The sequence below is a fragment of the Tachysurus fulvidraco genome, chromosome 18 (assembly GCF_022655615.1).
Source record: "Tachysurus fulvidraco isolate hzauxx_2018 chromosome 18, HZAU_PFXX_2.0, whole genome shotgun sequence".
NCBI classification, from domain to species: domain Eukaryota; kingdom Metazoa; phylum Chordata; class Actinopteri; order Siluriformes; family Bagridae; genus Tachysurus; species Tachysurus fulvidraco.
Window position 1 is genome coordinate 8,304,002 of NC_062535.1, and position 20,760 is coordinate 8,324,761.

The 20,760-nt window shown below is 39.3% G+C and overlaps 1 protein-coding gene across 2 annotated transcripts; it reads left to right on the forward strand.

Moving 5' to 3' along the window:
- On the forward strand, positions 1-19,554 carry lonrf2 (LON peptidase N-terminal domain and ring finger 2). 2 transcript variants are annotated; one of them, XM_027156218.2, is made up of 12 exons: positions 1-1,671; positions 7,586-7,704; positions 9,229-9,351; positions 9,598-9,762; positions 10,661-10,856; positions 11,620-11,722; positions 12,811-12,925; positions 15,220-15,341; positions 15,558-15,716; positions 15,834-15,996; positions 16,084-16,233; positions 16,708-19,554. In XM_027156218.2, the coding sequence occupies exons 1-12, from the start codon at positions 972-974 to the stop codon at positions 16,864-16,866; spliced, it is 2,274 nt and encodes a 757-aa protein (XP_027012019.1). In that variant the 5' UTR covers positions 1-971; the 3' UTR covers positions 16,867-19,554. The 2 variants fall into 2 exon arrangements, with proteins under 2 accessions (XP_027012019.1, XP_047659236.1); XM_047803280.1 differs by lacking the exon at positions 1-1,671 and adding an exon at positions 6,560-6,706.
- Positions 19,555-20,760: the final 1,206 nt, after the last annotated feature.

Below are 20,760 nucleotides of genomic sequence, written 5' to 3' on the forward strand. Positions count from 1 at the left end.
GTGGGCGGGACGAACGTGAGGTGTTTATTGTTATGTAGCGGGGTGGACGGACCGGTCCTGCTGAAAACCCCCCTGTTTATTGTTCTTCTTTTGAATTATGTAGCAAAGGTGTGATATTTTGGTTAAAATGGACTATTCGGAATTGGTTTGTACGTGGTTTAAAAATGGAAAGGCGAAGTGTTGGAAAGCGCGGAGAGGAAAAAGAGTCGGTACCGGGAGTAGAAAGGGACTTCAGGGGATTATGGACAGGGCAGTTTACCGGAGAGCTCGTGTTTTATATACACACTGATACACGGCTTACAAAGCGGCGTCGGATGTTTGTGTCGCACGCGCTTGATACGTGACTGCGACGGTTTAACGCGTCCTGGTTAACGCTTTGTTACGTTCGGCGTGTGATCCGCTCTGTGTGACCACAGACGTGTCCTTCTGTCGCCCGAATTCTCGCACTAAATACTTTTTATTTCTCTTTTCCTATATCATCTTTAAACTTTTTTATGCCTTTGCTAAATGGTTCTACAAGTGTCGTCCCGTGTAGCACAGATAGCGAGGTGTGTGTGTGGGGGAGAGAGAAAGAGAGAGAGAGATATCCGGATTGTGAGACATTTACGTAATTGATAGGCGATTAAAGAGGGAGCGCGCGAGCACGTGCGTTCTGGTTAATGACTTCACGTTTCATTACGACGTGTAAACGCACGTTCTCTACATTTGACGTCAAGGTCTGACCGTATTCGTTGCTTTTATGTAGTCATTCCAGCATCAGGTTTCTTGCCAGGTACCGTAGGGTCTACATGTACAGGAATTAGTCGTCATTATTATTATTATTATTATTATTATTATTATTATTATTATTACATATAACATATATTACACGAGGTAGCGATTTGATCACCAAAGTCTTGTACTTAGAAATGTTCACTTTTCTTAGTATTTATTTTTTGTCTAGATAATAGATAAGGATTTAATTAATCAAGATGGACACTGAGGTCCAGAGTTGTTCCGAGCATTTTACGCACGAGCCGAACGCAGCCGGTGTGTGCACAGAAATGCTGGAAGTGGCTGAAGAAGCGAGTCGGGCCGGAGATTACGAGCTGGCTATTGAGATCTATTCATCTCAGCTCTCCGAGCTCCACCAGCCTGATCGGGGGCTTTGCCTACGCAAAGCAGACGCTTTAGCTCGCGCCGGGAGGATCGCTGAGGCTTTGGACTCGTACTGCATCGCCGCAGACCTGCATCGGCTGCGTGCCGAGGAGCTGCGGCTCTTAGTGGAGAGCATTGCGCGCACGATCCGCGTCAAGGAGCTGCAGCCAAGCGCGAGTTCGGCCACCTGTTCAGACCTGGACGAGCTCGAGCATGAGCACGCGATCGATATGTTTTCGTGTCGCCTCTGCAAGTGTTTGTTATCCGAGCCAACAACGCTAGTGTGCGGTCACACGTTCTGTAAACGGTGTCTGGACGACGCCGGCGTCAACGAGTGCAAGTCGTGCCGCACGAACACGAACAAATCGTGGTGCACCAGCGGCCTGCGGTCAAACGTTATTCTCAGTGGCCTGATCGACAAGTGGTTCGAGTCGGAAAGTAAATCCAGGAGGTGTTGGATGGAAGGGGAAAGCTTGTGGAAGAAACAAGAGCTACAAGGTGCACTGGAAAAGTATAACCAAGCTGTGGATTTAGGTAAGTGGGATGTGAATAATTGAGTGTGTGTGTGTGTGTGTGTGTGTGTGTGTGTGTGTGTGTGTGTGTGTGTGTGTGTGTGTGTGAGAGAGAGAGAGAGAAATCTGGAAGCGTGGTCATGCAGCACTGGTGCCGTGACCTACTTCTACTGGTAGCGGTTATAAAACGGTTATAGAAGGTTCCTCAAGGACCCTTTTTGGGAACAGTTTCTAAATATAACGTATTGTTCATGTTCAAGCTTAAGTCACATCATGTCATATCATATCCACCCGTTCGTGTTGTACCTTATTGATGCTCAAAGATAAACCAGCAGTAGTGCTACCAGTTATGACTCAGTTCATCTGTTTTAGTTATTAAATCATAAGTCATTCTTATTATAACCGAATACACTTTTTCTTCAGTAACAGTTTCTCTGAATATCATCCACTGGCCTAGAAGTAGTACAGTAGAAATATGACTCTATTAAATAAAACTAGCAGCAGACACTTACAGCAGTGGTCCAGATAGTAGGTAATAATTATAGTACCAAGTAATTAAAGTATTAATAATGAACTACAGATATGTACTCTTAGGAAAAGCCTGCATGAGAGCTTTTATTCACACATGGGTCAAAGGAGACAAGAGTTACCAGGCACTTAATATTATTTCTGTAATATTAACAACAAAGATGCAAAACGCATAAAAATTACAAAATAGACAATGGACATGATTTATTTATTTATTTTTAAAAGAAAATCATGAATTATGAGATCTTTTTTTTATTTTAAATATAGGATTTTTTTTATTGCTACTACTACTTTGACTACTATTAATAGCACGTTATGACATAATTATGACTATGTAATTGATATTAATTGTGCATTAATTTATGTATTTTAAGATTTGTTGTTGACATATTCCCCCGTTAAAAAGTATATTGCAGTAACAATTAATAAATTAATTATTTTCATTAAAGTCTTTTGTATTTTGCTGTTTTGAAAACCCTTAGAGCATCTGACCCATATAGTAGATCTATATCTAATTTCAGGCTTAATTGTACAGACTCAGAAGAATTCCCTGTACTCTGGATCATGTTGATGCCTTATGACTTGGTTTTTATTAAACCAAGTAAATGAGGTCGTATAGGTGGCAGCTTTTACATCTTGATTTTAAAGAGGTCAATGAGAAGCTGTATAGACAGTGGAATCTGCGCTCTATTGAGCAAGCCTGCATCCTGTTTCTCTCTGCTAGCTGATCACGCCTGACCTAATTCAGCCCACCAGACCCTATATTCTGACCCGTTTATGTAAAGGAGCCGGGTGGAAGCAGCTGGTTTGTGGCAAGAGGGCAAGAAAATAATGCAGTATATGTATACCGAAGATCAGATTGAGAAACAGTCTGTGCAGAGAACAATAGTAACTAGCATTCCAATATCGTGAGTCTGGATATCTCAGGTCACACATTCATGCCAGCTACTTTTTATTATCTCCTGGTAAAGTTATTCAAATAATTGAATTCGTATACATAATTACATCGGCTTATGTGTGTTTGGGGTGGGGGGCTTACTCTACTCAGTTACAAAACAATTTGACCCAGCAAGTCATGTATCACTTTTCATTATTCAGGGAAAAAAAGTCATCTGCATCACAACACGTCTCAAAAATTTGCTCTTCTGGCTTCTGATTTACAGCATTTGATAATTGTCAGAACATGCAATCAAGGCTTCCTTTGTCAAGGCTTCCTTGCTTTCCAAGCAAATGTTGTTAATGCAAAAGAGGTAGATAATAGGTAGATAATCAAAATTCTGTCAGCTGATGCAATATTTAATATTAAATGTTTTTTTTTTTTTTTTTTTTTTGGAAGGGCCTGTTCATAATAGTTATGCAATATTTTGACCCCATTGTTATTCTGGAACGTATCATTCACAAAGCTGCCCTCTGATTAAATATTTTTCCCTCTTTTTCTCCGCTTTCCCCTTTTAGCTCCCAGAAAAGAAATTGTTTTTCTTGTGTGCTTCAAAGCATACTTTTCCTTTGAAATAGTCATACTGAAATTTAGCAAATGTGTGCACCACACAGCTTGTTTAGATTTTAACTTGGGTAATAAGTAAAGTACTAGGTGATTAAATGTGGTCATTTATTTCTTTAATTTAAAAATGAACTACAGAGTTTTACTCCAGGCCCCCTTGACCGAGGCAACATGGAATTTTGATATAAACTGATCATCATCAGCCATAATATTAAAACCACATGCCTAATAGTGTTTAGGTTCTGGCTTCTGCCACCAAAACAGTTCTGTCTCATCAAGGCATGGACTCCACAAGACCTCTGAAGGTGTCCTGTGGTAACTGGCACCAAGATGTTAGCAGCAGCTCCTTTAAGTCTTGTTGTAAGTTGTAAGGTGGGGTCTCCATGGATCAGACTTGTGGTGTTTGCTTGATCGGCACATCCCATTATGGGGAATTTGGAGGCCAAGTCATACCATTTTGTCGTGTTTCTTAATCCATTCTTGAACAATATTTTCAGTATGGCAGTGAGCATGATTCTGCCTTTAGGGAGTTCTGTTGCCATGACGGGGTGATAGAACACTGCCCAGAGCATCAAGTTGCCTCAGCTGGTTGGCTTCTTCCTATAGTGCATCCTGGTGCCATCTCCTACCCAGGCAAGTGGCACCCGCACCTGGCTGTCCATTAGATTTTAAAGAAATTGTGATTCAACAGGCCAATTTTTTCCCCCACTGATCTATGGTCCATTTCAGATGCTCACATTCCCATTGTAGACGCTTTCATTCATGGGCATTCTGACTACTCTGTGGCTGTGCAGCCCAATAAACAGCAAGCTGGGATGCTTTATATGTTTGGACACCGTTCTTTCATATCCAGCATGACGTTTTTCAGCAATTTGTGCTACAAGTAGCTCTTTTATGGGATCAGAACAGATGGTACTAACCAGTGCATTCTAGGAACATCCCTCAAGAACTGCTGTTTTGGTGATGCTCTGGCGCACTTGTGTAGACATCACAATTTGGCCCTTTACAACTTTGTCCACATCCTAACGCTTGCCCATTTTTCTTGCTATCAACACATCTGCTGCAGCAACTAACGGTTCACTTGCTGCCTAAATTATTCCACTTCTTGACCAGTGTCTTTGCAACAAGCTAATCAATGTTACTCACTTCACCTGACAGTGGTTTCACTCAAATGTGATCGATTCTCCAATTCTTGTCTTTTAACTGTCTTTAGATTCATTGACGTTCTATGGGTGATGGAGCATTTTCGACTTAACGTTCCAAAACTGTCCAACTCTCTACCATTTGATGTTAGAGGAGCATTAATTGTATTGAAAATACCAGAAACGATTGCTGGTCTTCAGTGGCCAGTTGCCCCTCTAGCAGTACACAAGTGAAATGGGGTTCGTAAACATCAACGATCATGTTCTATCCTTATTCAATGCCTCCTGTGATCACCTCTTGGGCTATAGCCCATATTTGTCTTTTTTTTTTTTTTGCATGGCTCTTCTTGGATTAGATAACAGTGATCAGTGATCTTCCATATGGAGACAATTCTATAAAACCCTGAAACGCCATCAAACAGATGGAATAAACATTCAGTGGCATTTCTTTTTATCAATGAAATGCAGACAGTGCACGGAATGATAAAATTTGAAAGATAATACTACACTGAAAGATATAATTTGTAGTGATGGATGGCTCTTGTAAGAAATCAGTGAGTGTCAGAAGTTTCCCTTTCATCAGTGTGTTGGAACTGTGCTATGGTGAAATGCAATCACTGTCCATCCCCTAAGCCATAATCAGTTGATTGGTTATGAGGAAACTATTACCTTAAGGTTTACTGTGGCTGATTATCATTGGCTAATTATCATGCTTCTCATCTGCAACATCAAGCTGAATTTCATATGATTTAAAAAACTCAGTTTGATGTCTGTAGAACAGCCAGGATTCACATTTATAAAATCCTATTCACAGAAAAAAAGTTACCACTTAATCTCTAGCATATCCTTTTTATCTTTGTTCTGTGTTTTAAACCGAGGACTTTCCTTCTTGGCTGTCAATCAATTCTGAGATCTCTATCCAAAATGACTAGCTTCTGGCAAAATTACTCACACTATCCATATTGTGCGGTTTGGGACTTAGCCTTTCTGTTCTTTCTGCTTTCTCCTCCTCTCTTCCCTGATGGAGCGTGTAGGCGTTCATATTGGCGGTTTCGTCTCTTATCATCTCACAACATGCGGCGAGGCAGCCAAAGAGTAAACACATATGCTCGATTGACACTCTGCGCTGGATAGCAGCCCAACTGTGGGATTCTGGCTTTTTTATTTTTTTTCTTCTTTTTTCCTCCTCCTTTGTGGTTTGAACGTGACAGCTTCAGCTTTGAACACAACTAGTCATGTGTCTTGTTACGGTTTTGCGCATTAGTCACGCTTCGGCCGGGCGTTTTGAGCAAAAAGACGACGCATCGTCGATGATGGAGGGGACGTGCATCTCTCGGTTCAGAAAGCCTTCAGCAGAGAGCTGGTCCCCCTGTGTAAAGTGACACACAAATGGATCGCTTATGAAATGCCATATTTTTGGATCTCGGAGATTTGATCTGGTTCCTGTTAGGACATTTTACTTTTGGCTTTGATCCAAGAAGCCGAACGGCTTAAATGAGATTTCAGGGAGTTATTGCATAACAGAGCAGAGTACATGTTTGATCACCTTGATTAAGCAAGAAAGCTTTTAGCTTACAGGAAAAAGCATTTTAATAAAGGCCCTAGATAGAACATTCCATTTTTAGATGGAACATTCTGTTTTTAGACGGAACGTTCTGGTGTATCAGAAAACAGTTTTCCGTTCCAACCGAGCGTACGTTACATAAAGTCTGGGTTAACATGACCCGTTTGATCTATCTTTACACAGATACGGTATTACACTCAAATAGGATGTTCCTGCACCTGCTAACCCTGGTTTTTTTGCATGGCGAGAAGAATTCAGGCTTAGAAACCAGAACCATGCGGGGATCTATACACTTGGATTATGTTCCCCATTTGGATGAAGGGTATGGTGTGTGTGTTTGTGTGTAAAGCTGGGAGATACAGACTGGTGATGTAATAAAAGTAAAATTAGTGACCAGAGAGACATAAAGATGCTTTTGCATGATTGCTAGTTAGCATTAACAGAAGCGCGAGTGTTGTTCAGCTAAATGAGAGCGCCAGTACAGAAGAACAAGCCACACTTTTTTGTTTTTCTAAAAAAAAAAAAAATGAAGGAAAACCCAGTCATCTCATAAATTTCCTATATAAAAACGTAGCTTTCTTCATAACCGCTAGCAGTTTTCTTTTAGCTAGCATATCAGATTTAAGCTAACTCTTCTACACATGACGTTTTTCTTTTTATACCCATGATTTTGTTAAGCTGTATGCAAGTTTATTCCCCTCTGTGTACAACAATGGTAGTTTTTCCTTAATAATCTTATCTGAATCTTATGGTGTCTTATTCATATCTGCTTTATCTTGGAGGATTTTTAAGCCCCTTGCTGGCAGTGAGGTAAACTTCCAACCCGTAAACATTACTGATAATTCCTTCCACGATCCCCTGAGCGATTCCCGGCTTCTCAAGTTGATCGAAATCATGTTTTGCTTTGATTTTTCTTTCCGAATGACAATAGCATTCGATGGCAAGATTATAAATGACAGGTTTTCAACGGTATCATTAAAATTCTTTGACTATAATTGTAGGTATATTAGTTAGTCTAAATATTACGAACTGCACCTTTAAAAGTCCTTCCTGCCAAAATGCTGTTAATGAAGCCTAGAAAGCCCAGCTTGTCATGCAAATTTTAAAAACAAAGCAGAAACCTTGCCAAAGGTCACATTTTAATGTCCTGACTGACTGAATTTGTGCGCTAATTCTTATTTTATTTATTTTTTCCCCATAGCGTCCTCTATCGCTAGTTTGCTAGCACAGCGAGCCGAGCTACACATGGACATGAAGAACTTTAACCAAGCGATCCAGGATGCCGACAGCATTTGCCGCCTCCTACCAGCATCACCAAAGGTGAGAAGCAACAGTTTACATAAGCTTGAATGTTTGGCCAAATTATAAACACACAGGTTGACACACAGAGGTTGTAAATGGCTAGTAAAGTGAAGTTTCCACACCTGTAGCTCATTGTAATTGTAAATGGTGTCCGTACATAAATAGTCAGTGAGTTTCTCAGCTCATGAAGTGATGCCGGATGCTGCAACTTGGGGAAGACAAAAGAAATGCCAATAACTGTGTAATAAAAAAAAACGCAATGGATCTGCGTAATAAGGTAGTTGAACTCTATAAAGCAGGAAAAGAATATAAAAAGATATCTCAACACTTGAAAATGCCAGTCAGTACTATTCAAGCTCTGATAAAGAGGTGTTGATACAAAGAAACGGTCAGGTAGACCAAGAAAGATTTCACTTCTACACACATGACCTGCATGGTCCAGTTGCCATGAGAAAGCACCCATGCCACAAAAAGGCCCTCCTTCAGTACACAGACAGCACCTAGACAAGTCTGACCGCTTCTGGAGCAGAGTCATGTGGAGTGATGAGACCAAAATTGAACTTTATGGTCACAACCATAAACGCTATGTTTGTGGATCTCTTATATTTTAGGGCTGTGTGAGATAATCATCTAAAGCACACTTATCTTGTTTTTGCTACACAACAAAGGCGTTTATGCTGCGAAGATGGATACGAGATTAGATTTTTAGCTGTCATTTCCTGATCTCAAACTAAACAAGGCCATTGCCCTTGCTGTTGCAGCACTTTTTAGATGTAAGTAATAGTATCTGAATGAATGATGCTGGACATTGTCACTGTGATATTGTGATTGATTTTTTTTTGTCAGCTGTGACGACAGATCTTGCATTCTCTTGTATCCATTGTGTTAAATACTAAATAAGGTGTTGAAAAAATGGTGATGCTTGGCAACAAACCCATCTCATGTGTGGCATTAGTCATATAATCGCTTAGGACACTTGTATTCGACAAGGACGTTAGATTAAGGCATTATATTAACTCTAACTCTTTTTAAAATTCATCTCAATCAAATTCATAAACCGTCCCTTTTTGGCGCTGTAACGAATCTGACTCCACTGACGGGTCGTACTCCTCCACGTGTGCACACACAGCACAAGGTTCAATTTAAAATCTAATCACAAATTGACAGTTTGGATAAAGGATAACAAAAACACGGTAGATTCATTCATCTTGGAAGCTGCTAGGGATTCGACACCATTATAAATAAAGCTATCAAGCTTCAGAGACAAAACCAGTGAACGAATATATCCTGCTGTAAAGAGACGAATACACTTCAGTCTGTAACCTGTTCAGGAAACAAACTTGAACTGCGTTTAATTGAAAGACTTTCTAGATTGCTTGTTGTCGTTGCGAATTACTGCTTTTCTAGAAAATCTTTACAATTCGATTACAGGTCAAGACCCCCTTTTTTTATATTACAAATGGATCCTTTGAATGGGAATGCTTTTGGTCTGTCGCATCAGTAATGAGAAGACGTGCATTAATTCTGATGTTCTATCACCAGGCCCACTACATTAGAGCCAAAGCACTTTGCAGTGTTGGCCGCAGAGAAGAGACGTTGCAGGAGTATTTTATCTGTGTAGCACTCAAGCCAGACTGGACTTCTGTCAAGTCAGAGGCACAGAAGGTAAACGTACCGCCTTTATCATTTTTTCTTTTCCACACATAGTGCATAACTAACATTATTATTATTAACATTAAGTTAAGAAGAAAATGTTGCTGGAAGCTCAGTATTTCCTCCCAGTGGGAATGAAATTCAGTTTGCCTCGAGTTATTACGAAGTCAAATGGCTCTGGGGGATGAGGCACATGTACACAAAGTTCTGTCGTCCTTGAAAATGTTCCAAACTTTCTGCCTCTGCCTTTCTCTACAGATCCTGAGCGAGATGTTTTCATCCATTTTTCAGAACGACGGCCTGGTCACTCGCCTCCATCCGCTTCAAACCTCGAGCTCATCCCCTCGCATCAAACCTTCGTCACTTCTCAGCTCTCTTCACTTTCCCCCGACAAGGGACGGCGCCAGAGCTGGCTGCTCCAAAGTTCGTTCACACGCTCAATCCTAGACATAAATAACATAAATTCACATGACACAAAGTGGTGTGCAGTCAAGTGCAAAAGTTTGTCCGGTTGGGATTAAACTACAGCAGGGCTTGCTGTTCTAGGACTGTAATCAATGATAAATGACTTTATTTGATTACATGTAAATGATTCATCATACGTTTCACCCATTTATAACAGTCACAATGAAAGTTGTTGAAGGTTAAATGGTCGTTCCCTCACCAGGAAATAAAATGGTGTTTGTAATGTTCGAGAAACCTGATCACAGGTTGTGGTGGAAACTAAATGGCTTAACCTCTGTTACAAAACCACTAGCACTGGAGACTCCTATCAAAAATAGCTCGTAATCCGTCGTTATTGAAAACACCACCATATCCATAATTATACTTCTACCATTAAGGTCCTTGTCATGTCCTGGTGGTTTCTATGGAAACAACATACTACTGGGAGAGGGTTAATATAATCACTGTGATATGCTGTTATCATAAATAGATCAACATCAGCAGCATCAACACTCTGACCAATCAGAATCATGAATTGAACAAGATTATTCTTTTTTTAAATATAGAATAATTAGTTTGTCGTGTTTCAGAGATGATGTTCGACTACTGATTAGAAGCTCGTAAGTTTAAATCCCAGCAATGCCAATGGCGTCTACCAAATGGCGTAAAAATGTAGAAATGCATTTTGTGGTATTAATAGTCGGGGCAGACTTTTGTACTGAACTGTACGTCTCTACATGTAAATGCGCTCCATAGTTGGTCTCAGTCTTCGGCTCCTTTTATAAGCTATCGCACCGCTGAATGTTTGTGTTCCATCAAGATAAAAATCTCAGCATTGTTGTGCTTAACTGACTCGGGATGTATTTTCACCTCACAGGACCCTGCACTCGGTAGTAACAAAGCTTGCGACAGTTCGAGTTCCTCTTCCTTAAATCAGCCAGAGAGCAGCAGCATCGAAGAATCTAAAAGCCTGGCAGCAGTGCTTTCCTCCCTTCCCGTGGTTTCTGGTGTGAAAAGAAAGTGCTTGGCTGATGACGGTGCCTTTCTGCCTCCCAGCAAGATTCTCAAAGCAGGTACGCTTTCCGATTACAGCTGTGACATTTACTGAATGTGCGACTGTGAAATTTTAGTTATGAAATTCGTGCGTACTCTGTGTACCGAATGTATGCTGGAGAGTGATGGAAGGTTCCGGTTTTTCCTGTACTGTATAACCTTTTAGGGAGCAAAAAAGTTTTTTTTTTCTTAATATATTTTATTTAAAGCCCATTCATTCATTTATCCAATCAGCCCAAGAGCTGAATTATCCAAGAGCACAATATCGTACAGAAACAGGTGAAGGCGTGGTCGGGGTACCAGAAGATTGCCAGACCAGTTGTGCACTCTGACGCTTTTCTGCTCACCACAGTTGTAAAGAGCGGTTATTTGCATTACTGTAGCCTTTCCTCCAGGCTGAGCATTGTTACCTGACCTCTCTCATGAGCAGCATGTTCTCAGATGTTTTGTGTGAAAATCTCAGGAGTCTAGCAGTCATGAGATCGTCAAACCAGCCAACCATGCCACAAAGTCACGGAGATTACAATTTACGCCATGCTGATGTTTTATTCATTAACGGATCTGTACCTGCATGATTTCATGCACTGCATAGCCAGACTCAGGACATACCGTTTTTGTAGCAACTGTTAATAATGTGACATTTTCTTTGAGGAGAAATTTATTTTGCCTTTTTTGAAGAAGGCTTTTTTTCTGTTTTGTAGGAGATACTATTACCTTTTTTTTAAAAAAAAAAAAATAAACCTACCAGTCATGTATCCTACTCTTTCTCTACATCTCTCTCAGATCCACCGAGCTCTTCACAGGCGACTCCTGTCCAGTACGGGACAAGGACAGTACCATCTCATCTCTTGGACAGTGCAGACATGGAGTGTTCTCTGTGCATGAGGTAAATTAGACATGTGGGCACTCCTGCAGTTATATTATGCTGTCTTTTTTTTTTTCCAAGTTTTTTTTTTACTGTAATCAAATATGATGATAAGCTTCACCAAATCCACTCAATACACCACCAAAAGCCAGCAAATTCATTTAATAAAGTGCTTCTACACCCCTGATGGTTTAATGACCGTTTCAGCCGTAACTGTCGCACACAATGGCTCTCTTTCTTTTCTGCATGTCAGGCTTTTGTTTTACTGGAAGAAGAAAGAGGAAGGCTGGGATTATTAGATTAATGTCGCATGTCACAGTCAGCTTTTAAAAAATTACCGGCTGCTGTTTAAAAGGAACACGAAGCAAATTTGTTGATGAGGTCTCCGGGACAAAATGGTTTAGAGTAGAGAAGTGATTTCTGTTCAGAGGTTTCTACCTACTGCTACATGTTGGATCAGTTTACCATTTAAAAAAAATTTTAGCCAAGAGAAAAAGTTTGCCATGCTCTCTAGGTGGGAGATACTGGCGTACTGTCTCTCCTGTGTCAATCACCGCAACACTAGAGGTCAGCGTGCTTGTGTATGGAGAAGAGGGTGGATAGCGTTTTCACTGGCTAACACGTGCCTCTCATTGTTGAGTGGTGAAGTGTCCCAGAGGAAGCACGTGTTAGCCAGTGGGTCGCTGCCATGTGACCTGAAAGAGCAAGCCGGTGGGTGGGAACAAACTGGAGCAGACGGGAAAATTGTGTAACGGAGAAAAAAAAAATACATGAAAAACAACAACTGTACATCAGCTTTCCTTTTCTTTTTTTAGGAGGCACATCAGTAAATTGCTGCGGGCTTGTTAAACCTGATGCAGCGCTAAGATGTTCAAAGATACAGCTTAATTGTTTTGGTAATTCGAGTTAGATTATTCCACGTGACCTTATCTGTAATTCGAGTCTGATTATTCCACGTGATTATTCTGGAACGGAATGTTCTAAGCCGGAGCGTGATGTCATTTGTACACTATGCTACAAACCAGTTTTTCAAACTAGGTACAGTTACACAACACAGGTAAAAGGTAATGAAGGGTAATCATGTGTACCATCTGTCCCCGGTTTACTAGGTTGTTCTACGAGCCGGTCACCACTCCCTGTGGCCACACCTTCTGTCTCAAGTGTCTGGAACGCTGCCTGGATCATAACCCCAACTGTCCTCTATGCAAAGAGAACCTTTCCGAGGTATTGAATTCAAACACGTGGCTTGACAGTGTACACATGTTTTGTAGTAACGCGTTTGCTGAATAAGGAAGTACAGTAGATGAAAGACAGCGATTATGACATCCAATAAGTACACTCTGGAACAAACTGTTTTTATTTCCCCTTCCAGTACATAGCATGCTTTTGAGTTCAAGATTTGTTCCTTCCTTTATGCTGCCTCCACACCCCTATGTGCTATGGTATTAGTGACGCTATAAGGCACTAGGTTTTAAGACTTCCAAGTGAAATTTAAGCGATTAATAATAAAGGTACTAAACTTTCAACACGGTTTTTATTAGGATTAGCATCAAATAAGTGTTTAGCCTGTCCTTGGGTGGTGATTGGGTGGACCGTGTCGATGATGATTTAATTTATCACATCAGCGCTGACGGTAGTTCTCGTTGTAATTCAAGGCACAGATTTACATTATGCACTATTTTTAATGCAGTATCGTTTCTATAGTAACAAGTCATTCACAGAAGCTTGTATTTTGGACACTCCAGAGATTTTGTAAATATCACGGATTGTCCCCGTGCTTCAGGGGTTTCCTTCAGGCACTCTGGTTTCACTCCAAAGTCCCATGTTGTAGGCTGATTGGCATCTCTACATTGTCCTGTGTGTCTGTTCATGGTATTTAGTGTGAAAGTCTCCAGTGTCAAGGGTTTGTAACAGTCATGTAAAAGACTGTAGTGTTAAATTCTGAATCACATGAATGTCAGAGATTCAGATCTTTTTAACCTCTAAAAAAACGGCTGGTGAGGGAGCTACTGTTCGTAACTTTATACCACAAGTGATAACATTATAAATTGACATGACTATTAGTGACATCATTCATGTTTTACTTGCAATGGTATAAGATGAATAAAACACTTTGGCATTTTGTTATTGTTAAATAATCAACTTCAACAAGCAGGTGTTCTTAATGTTTTGACTAGTATAACTTTGGTTTTTGGCCTGCTGCCATCCACCACAAGCACGACTGGTTTTTAAGGGAAGGTAATGTGGTATGCTCAGTGGTTAAGTGTGGGACTACTGATCCAAAGGCTGTGAGTTTGAACCCCAGGACCACCAAGCTGACACTGTCGGGCCCTTCGGCAAGGCCCATTGCGATCGATCGCTTAGTTGCATACATTTATGCTGCTCTGGATACGATCTTGTCTGCTAAATGTCGTAAATGTTACTTAATCACTGAGTAGAAAAGTTTTAAAAGCCATTACTAGTGTATATAACATTGTTACATTTGCTTTCGGAGTAATGTTCCATCTGCAGGAACATTAGGTAGCTGATGGAACGGAAATCACCATTGAGGATACAGTTCAATCCGTGCCATCTTCATTAAGCATGCAAACGTCTCAGTACATCATATAACACTAGTTATTCCTAGGTTCTTCATCCTGAGGCTGAAAATCTTGAGACTGTGCTCATCATTTTGAAACCCCATGCACTAAATTCACTTCTGGTTTCATCCAAGAGCCGCTCAGCCAGAATAAGTGAAGTGATAGAATTTATCACAATTTTCATAACTTGAAAGAGTTCTTCACCGTTTCAAGAATGTACAGAGCAAATCCCTCCTCACAAAGGCAGATTGTAACGAGTACAAGACGTGTTGTTTGGCATAACTAGAAAATTACAGCGTTCGTGTTTGAGTTGAGACTTGGATAATGAGGCACTGTAAATAGTATTTTACTTGAACTATTGCTTTCTTCGCATCAGGGAGACCTTATATAACTATTGATTCTGTTACAGAGGCTGGACTCTAAAGAGACTACATTTTGGGTCTTTCTTAGATTTTACATTTACAGTATTTGGTAGACAACCTTATCCAGATTGACTTACTTTTAACTCATTTATATAACTGAACATTTGAGGGTTAAGGGCCTTGTTTGAGCTACCACTTCCCAGTTAAAAGTTTAAAAAAAAAGTTTAAAGAATCTTTAAATCTATATTTTTATACTAATATTTACTATTTAATCATTCTAGATGACAAAGGATTTTCTTGTAAATAAAAGTGAAATGTGGTTTAGTCTTTCTGTGACCTGTGGACGACTTACTGGTAGGTTTGTTGACCATATATGGAGTCCCACAAGGAGCAACGCTTGGCCCTCAAACAGCTTCCTTCTAATAAAGTCAGCTTGTATGTTGTTTTAGGTTTTAGTACTCTGAATTTTATTCATATAAAACATGATGCACATGTGATCTTGGTCACAGAAAGTTCAAACTAATTTGAAACTTGATTGCTGTACAAAAACACTAAATTTGCTTTGGTGTAATTGCAGTATCTTGCCACAAGAGGGTTCAAAAAGACTTTCCTGATGGAGGAGGTACTTCAGCTCTACCTGCGCGAGGAGCTGGAAGAGAGGAGGAAAGTGCACGAAGAAGAAATGAAAGAACTGTCCAAGTGAGTCCAACTCTCCTGATGCTTACGTTGTTTTTATTCTACCTTCTGAGCACTGATCTTATGGTTATATAGACATTTTGTAGCCTATTAAACCGATCTCATTTCTAATGAAAGCTGCATGTGATCCATAAAAACATTCCTGTCTCTAATAGTGAGTGTGATTTTATTGGTGTGTAATAACAAAGTCATTTATGCTGTTAATTTTTTCCATTCCAGCTTGAACCAAGAAGTTCCTATCTTTGTCTGCACCATGGCATTTCCCACAATCCCCTGCCCGCTGCACGTATTTGAGCCTCGCTATAGGCTGATGATCCGCAGGGCCATGGAAACAGGAACCAAGCAGTTTGGCATGTGCATTTCAGATGAACTGAAAGGGTGAGTGGCTTCAAGACAACAATTTTTTTTTCGATTAAGAGTCTCTTCTAACACAACCAATGTAGAATCCCAGTACACAGTGTGCAAAGCTTAACGTCAGGATGTTTGATTCATCAGGTTTGCAGATTATGGCTGCATGCTGGAGGTGAAAGACGTGAAGTTCTTCCCTGACGGTCGCTCGGTGGTCGATACGGTCGGCATGGCTCGCTTCAAAGTGCTCAGTCATGGTCAGAGAGACGGCTACAACACAGCCAAGATTGAATATCTGGAGGACAAAAAGGTACAAGAGAGAAGTGGGAGTGAGCATGGGTTTGTGATTTAAGGATCGTCTGTGTCTTATATCCTGATGTTTTTGTGTGTTTGGAAGGTGGAAGGAGAGGAATTATCCGAGCTTCTGAAGCTGCATGACTCGGTGTATGATCAGGCCACAGCCTGGTTCACATCTCTCAAAGACAACATGAAAAGCCAGATCCTGAGCCACTTTGGTCACCTGCCTGCAAAAGACCCCAACCCACAGGTGAAGCATCATTCCAGGATGCATATCATTCCAATCACAGCATGACCTTAAAGACCTTTTTAACAATAGCCAGTGCTAACCATTTTTAAACATTAACGAACAACAACAGACAAATACATACCTAGTTTGGAAGCACATTTATGTTTCAGTCTGTGCTAATGGACTAATACCTTGACTGATCATATTGGGTTTTAAGTCATTGAGTTTTCCATGAAGTTCCACTCAGCTGAAACGAAAGTTTATAGATTGTTCGATTTTTCCTTTTTCCATAAAGTTTACCAAATTCAAACCTTTCATAAACGGGCAGTTCATTTTACAATTTATCTCTCTCTCTAATTATTGTCTATTATTATGATGATGATGATGATGATGATTATTATTATATATTTTTAATTAATATTTTTTTCTGTATGATTAACAGAGTACATACAGATTATTTAAGATTAAACAAATATATCTTATGTCTGTTTTCAGGGGAACTTGAGCGGGCCGGCGTGGTGCTGGTGGCTCTTGGCTGTGCTGCCTCTAGAGAATAAAGCTCAGCTCACCATTTTGGCAATGACATCACTGAAGGACCGACTCCTCGCCATCCGCCGCGTGCTCATCTTCGTCACCAGGAAGCGCCCTCGATGACCTTGGCCTTCCTCGGTCCTCACCGTCGTCATAGTCACTGTCTTTTCAGGAGCCACAAGAAAGGTAGCGGGCCACTGAAGCAGCTTGTCGAGTCTCTCATCATCCGCAACCACTCGCCGAACCATTAACTGACACGCACAGGCTCAAAAACAAAAAAGACTGACCATAGCTAAATACGTTGTAAAAACTGAAAGAGGAAGCCCTGCGCTGATAACCGAACGCTGTGAACATGCCACTCCTGCTTTGTGCCTCATACGTGTGTAAGGCTGACCAAATGCATCTCATGGGTTTCCGGTATGTTTACTGGTCCAGTGGCCTGCTTGTGGTTCACACATCATGTACTAGTTAAGCCTGCACACAACATTTTATTACCTCCTTTGAAAAAACAGTCTTGCAAGCCACACATTGCACAAATATTCATTATAGGCACGATGATGGAATTTGAACCGTTTCACAGGACGAGCAATCAGTCGGTATAGTGGAGGGTCAAAACAAGGAGAGAGAATTTCCAGACCTTTTCGAAGATTTATTACAGCTTTGATCGATGTCCATTTTGGAAATCTAGAAATGTTTACTGTATCTTGAAAGGGAAACATCAATCCTAGATTAAAATGATAGCTAGAAATCTGACTGATTGCTGTCACTGGAAATGAGTCGATTTATCTGCCTTCTTTTGTTTTTGTTTTTTTGGGTTTTTTTTTTTTGGTTTGTTTGTGTGTCCAAATATGAGTATTTCTGTTAATAACATTGTCTCCCCAATTTAAGAACACTAAAATAACAATTATAAATATTTGGTTAATTAGTCAGATTAACAAACAAGCTGCCTAAACATGTCTAAAATCTTTCTAGCAAAGCAATTTTGCTAGAAAGGTTTTAGACCTTAGACCTATCCAAGAACACATCTCACAGTTGATGACTCACATCTCCTAGTGAAATGGACATCAGCTGATCACTTTGGTCGACTGTCAAAATGGTTGTCATTCTAGTGCACGGTCAAATGATCATCAAAATAGAGAAGAGCTCTTGTATGCTGTGTACCTGTGACCATGCAGAATTAACTCGAAGAACAGATACGACTGAATAAATTAGCAGTTATTTCCTCACAGATATTGGCATGAACAGAGAGAAGTTGACCGAAGAAATAATGACGAGATTTACATTTAAATGCAATGTGAGTGACTTTCACCTCAGGTAAATGAGCTCAATGCGATAATCTGATGTTCCTGTCGAAAAGCCTTTAACGTTTATCAGGAACGTAAATGTAGAAGTGAGGTGCATCTTTGAAAGTAGTTGTTTGGAACTGAAGTGTGATTTTTCTCCCTTTCTCTCTTATCTGAGTTCAGGAAAGTCTAGACCTTGAAAAACCCTTCACACCGTGCATCACTGAGCACTGTGCTGAAAATGTATCAGTTCTATGTGGTTTGTTACTGAAACGAAGTGCTGTCACTTTTTTCCAATTTTGATTACTAATTATAATTTATTTATTCATATTGCCTCATTTTTGTTTACATTTTGCTTTTCATGCAATTGACGCCGATCAATTTGATACAAAAAAATAAATACAAATTTTGTTTGTGAAATTTTTAAGCGAACAATGCATTAAAACTAAATGTTAAACAGAGCACTGGTCTTAAAGATACAATAGAACATTTGTGTTCTAGACTGTACCGATAATACTGATGACCCCAAGTAAACTTCAGAGCGCAAAATCAAGCGTATGTACTGCTTTAAGTATACATTATATTACCAAACAATTACCTAAATATAACACTAGTCCTATAATAGTCCAATGAATGAAAATGACCAAAAAAACATCCTGTAAGATGACAAATTCTTGTAGCCCATATCATTCATGACCTACTTTTTTTTTCAGTCTCAGGATGCAAATAGTTTTAACTTATTTAATTTCCTCATTGTGGACAGCTTCAGAATTGGTCCCTGATCCAAAAAAATATCGAGTCTACTACTTTTACCATTGTATGTTCTATGCATCTTTACCTTCTGGTTCTGCACAGTAAGCAGTTTGTGAAACTTTACCTGTTGAAAAAGGTTTATGAGCATTTGTGTCCTGACAAATCTGAGGCCTTGGACTGACCTTTCTTTATTTATTTTCCTTCATTTTTCCACTGTGACTGATTTTCTTTCTTTTCGTGATGTGCAAGACTGTGTGTAGCTCTTCTTTTCTCATGTAGCATCTCCTCCTGGTTACTGCACAAATGCTGCATTTCTATGTCGATTTGTACGTTCGGATAAAATTAAAATGATTTTATATTTTGCATCAAAACAAGCTTCTGTTTAAAGGGTTTTTTCTATGGTTGTTTTAAAATGATAATGCTTTGCTTTACTTTTTTCTATTTTACCTTAATAGCTACATATGTTTGTTTTTTGCTCGTAAAATAGGCCCTGTGTGCGCGTGATGACTATACATTGATTTAGCTGAACGTTTCACTACAGTCTTGTATATGAAGTTACAAAAAACACTATTTTTGTGTGTCTTCCTCGAATTATGCTAGAAAGTTTTCAAACAACGAAGCCCACTTAGACATTGTACTGGGTACTAAATTATACTGTGATACACCAAAATACCTTAATATATTTGTGTTGTCAAAGGTGATAAAAGTACTTAAATTCTTCACTCATGTGAAAGTGCAATTACTCATCGAAATAAATACTCTGGCAAAAGTAAAACTTCAAATTTCTTATTTGTTAAAGGAGGAAATATAGAAAACAACTAAAAGGATGAAAGTACAAGAAGGATTCATAAAAGAAAAGGATGTCCACCTCAAGACCCACACTGCTGATAATAATAAATCGGTGCCTTTTAAAGCTAAATAAAAGCACTTGTAGTCCCTAACTCTTTATTAATCTCTAAAATTTTAGCTAATTTTGTAACAAAATGCAAACTGCCAGTACAAACTACTTCAATGCTAATAGCTATCTGTAACAATATAAACCATGTAGTTAGCATAATAGCTAATAACTGACTATACAAACAGTCACAAAAATGTCTTAATAAATAAACAGCAAGAGTGATTACAGTGAAGGGTATAAGTTCTCATTCTTACTCTCATAACTAGCTATGAGGAAAACCAGTATGTTAGCATACTAGCTTGAAAGTAAATCAGTTAGTTAGCATTATAGCTATGAGGTAAACCAGTATGTTAGCATAATAGCTTGATAATAAATCAGTTAGTTAGCATTCTAACTATGAGGTAAACCAGTATGTTAGCATAATAGCTTGATAGTAAATCAGTTAGTTAGCATTCTAACTATGAGGTAAACCAGTATGTTAGCATAATAGCTTGATAATAAAACAGTTAGTTAGCATTCTAACTATGAGGTAAACCAGTATGTTAGCATAATAGCTTGATAATAAATCAGTTAGTTAGCATTCTAACTATGAGGTAAACCAGTATGTTAGCATAATAGCTTGATAGTAAATCAGTTAGTTAGCATTCTAACCATGAGGTAAACCAGTATGTTAGCATAATAGCTTGATAGTAAATCAGTTAGTTAGCATTCTAACTATGAGGTAAACCAGTATGTTAGCATAATAGCTTGATAGTAAATCAGTTAGTTAGCATTCTAACTATGAGGTAAACCAGTATGTTAGCATAATAGCTTGATAGTAAATCAGTTAGTTAGCATTCTAACTATGAGGTAAACCAGTATGTTAGCATAATAGCTTGATAGTAAATCAGTTAGTTAGCATTCTAACTATGAGGTAAACCAGTATGTTAGCATAATAGCTTGACAGTATATTAGATTGTTAGTATTATAGCTATGAGGTAAACCAGTTAGCAAAACAGCCTGATAGTAAATCTATGAGCTAGCATATTAACTAAGGGATACAACCTAGTAACATTAGCTAGGTACTATAGGTACAAAAAAAAT

What these genes read in the sequence shown, in the direction of transcription:
- lonrf2 (XM_027156218.2), top strand. Translation starts at nt 972, where the DNA reads ATGGACACTGAGGTCCAGAGTTGTTCCGAGCATTTTACGCACGAGCCG. An exon ending in GAGTGTTCTCTGTGCATGAG is followed by an intron (nt 11,723 to 12,810) that starts GTAAATTAGACA and finishes CCGGTTTACTAG; the next exon opens with GTTGTTCTACGAGCCGGTCA. An exon ending in GCAAAGAGAACCTTTCCGAG is followed by an intron (nt 12,926 to 15,219) that starts GTATTGAATTCA and finishes GTGTAATTGCAG; the next exon opens with TATCTTGCCACAAGAGGGTT.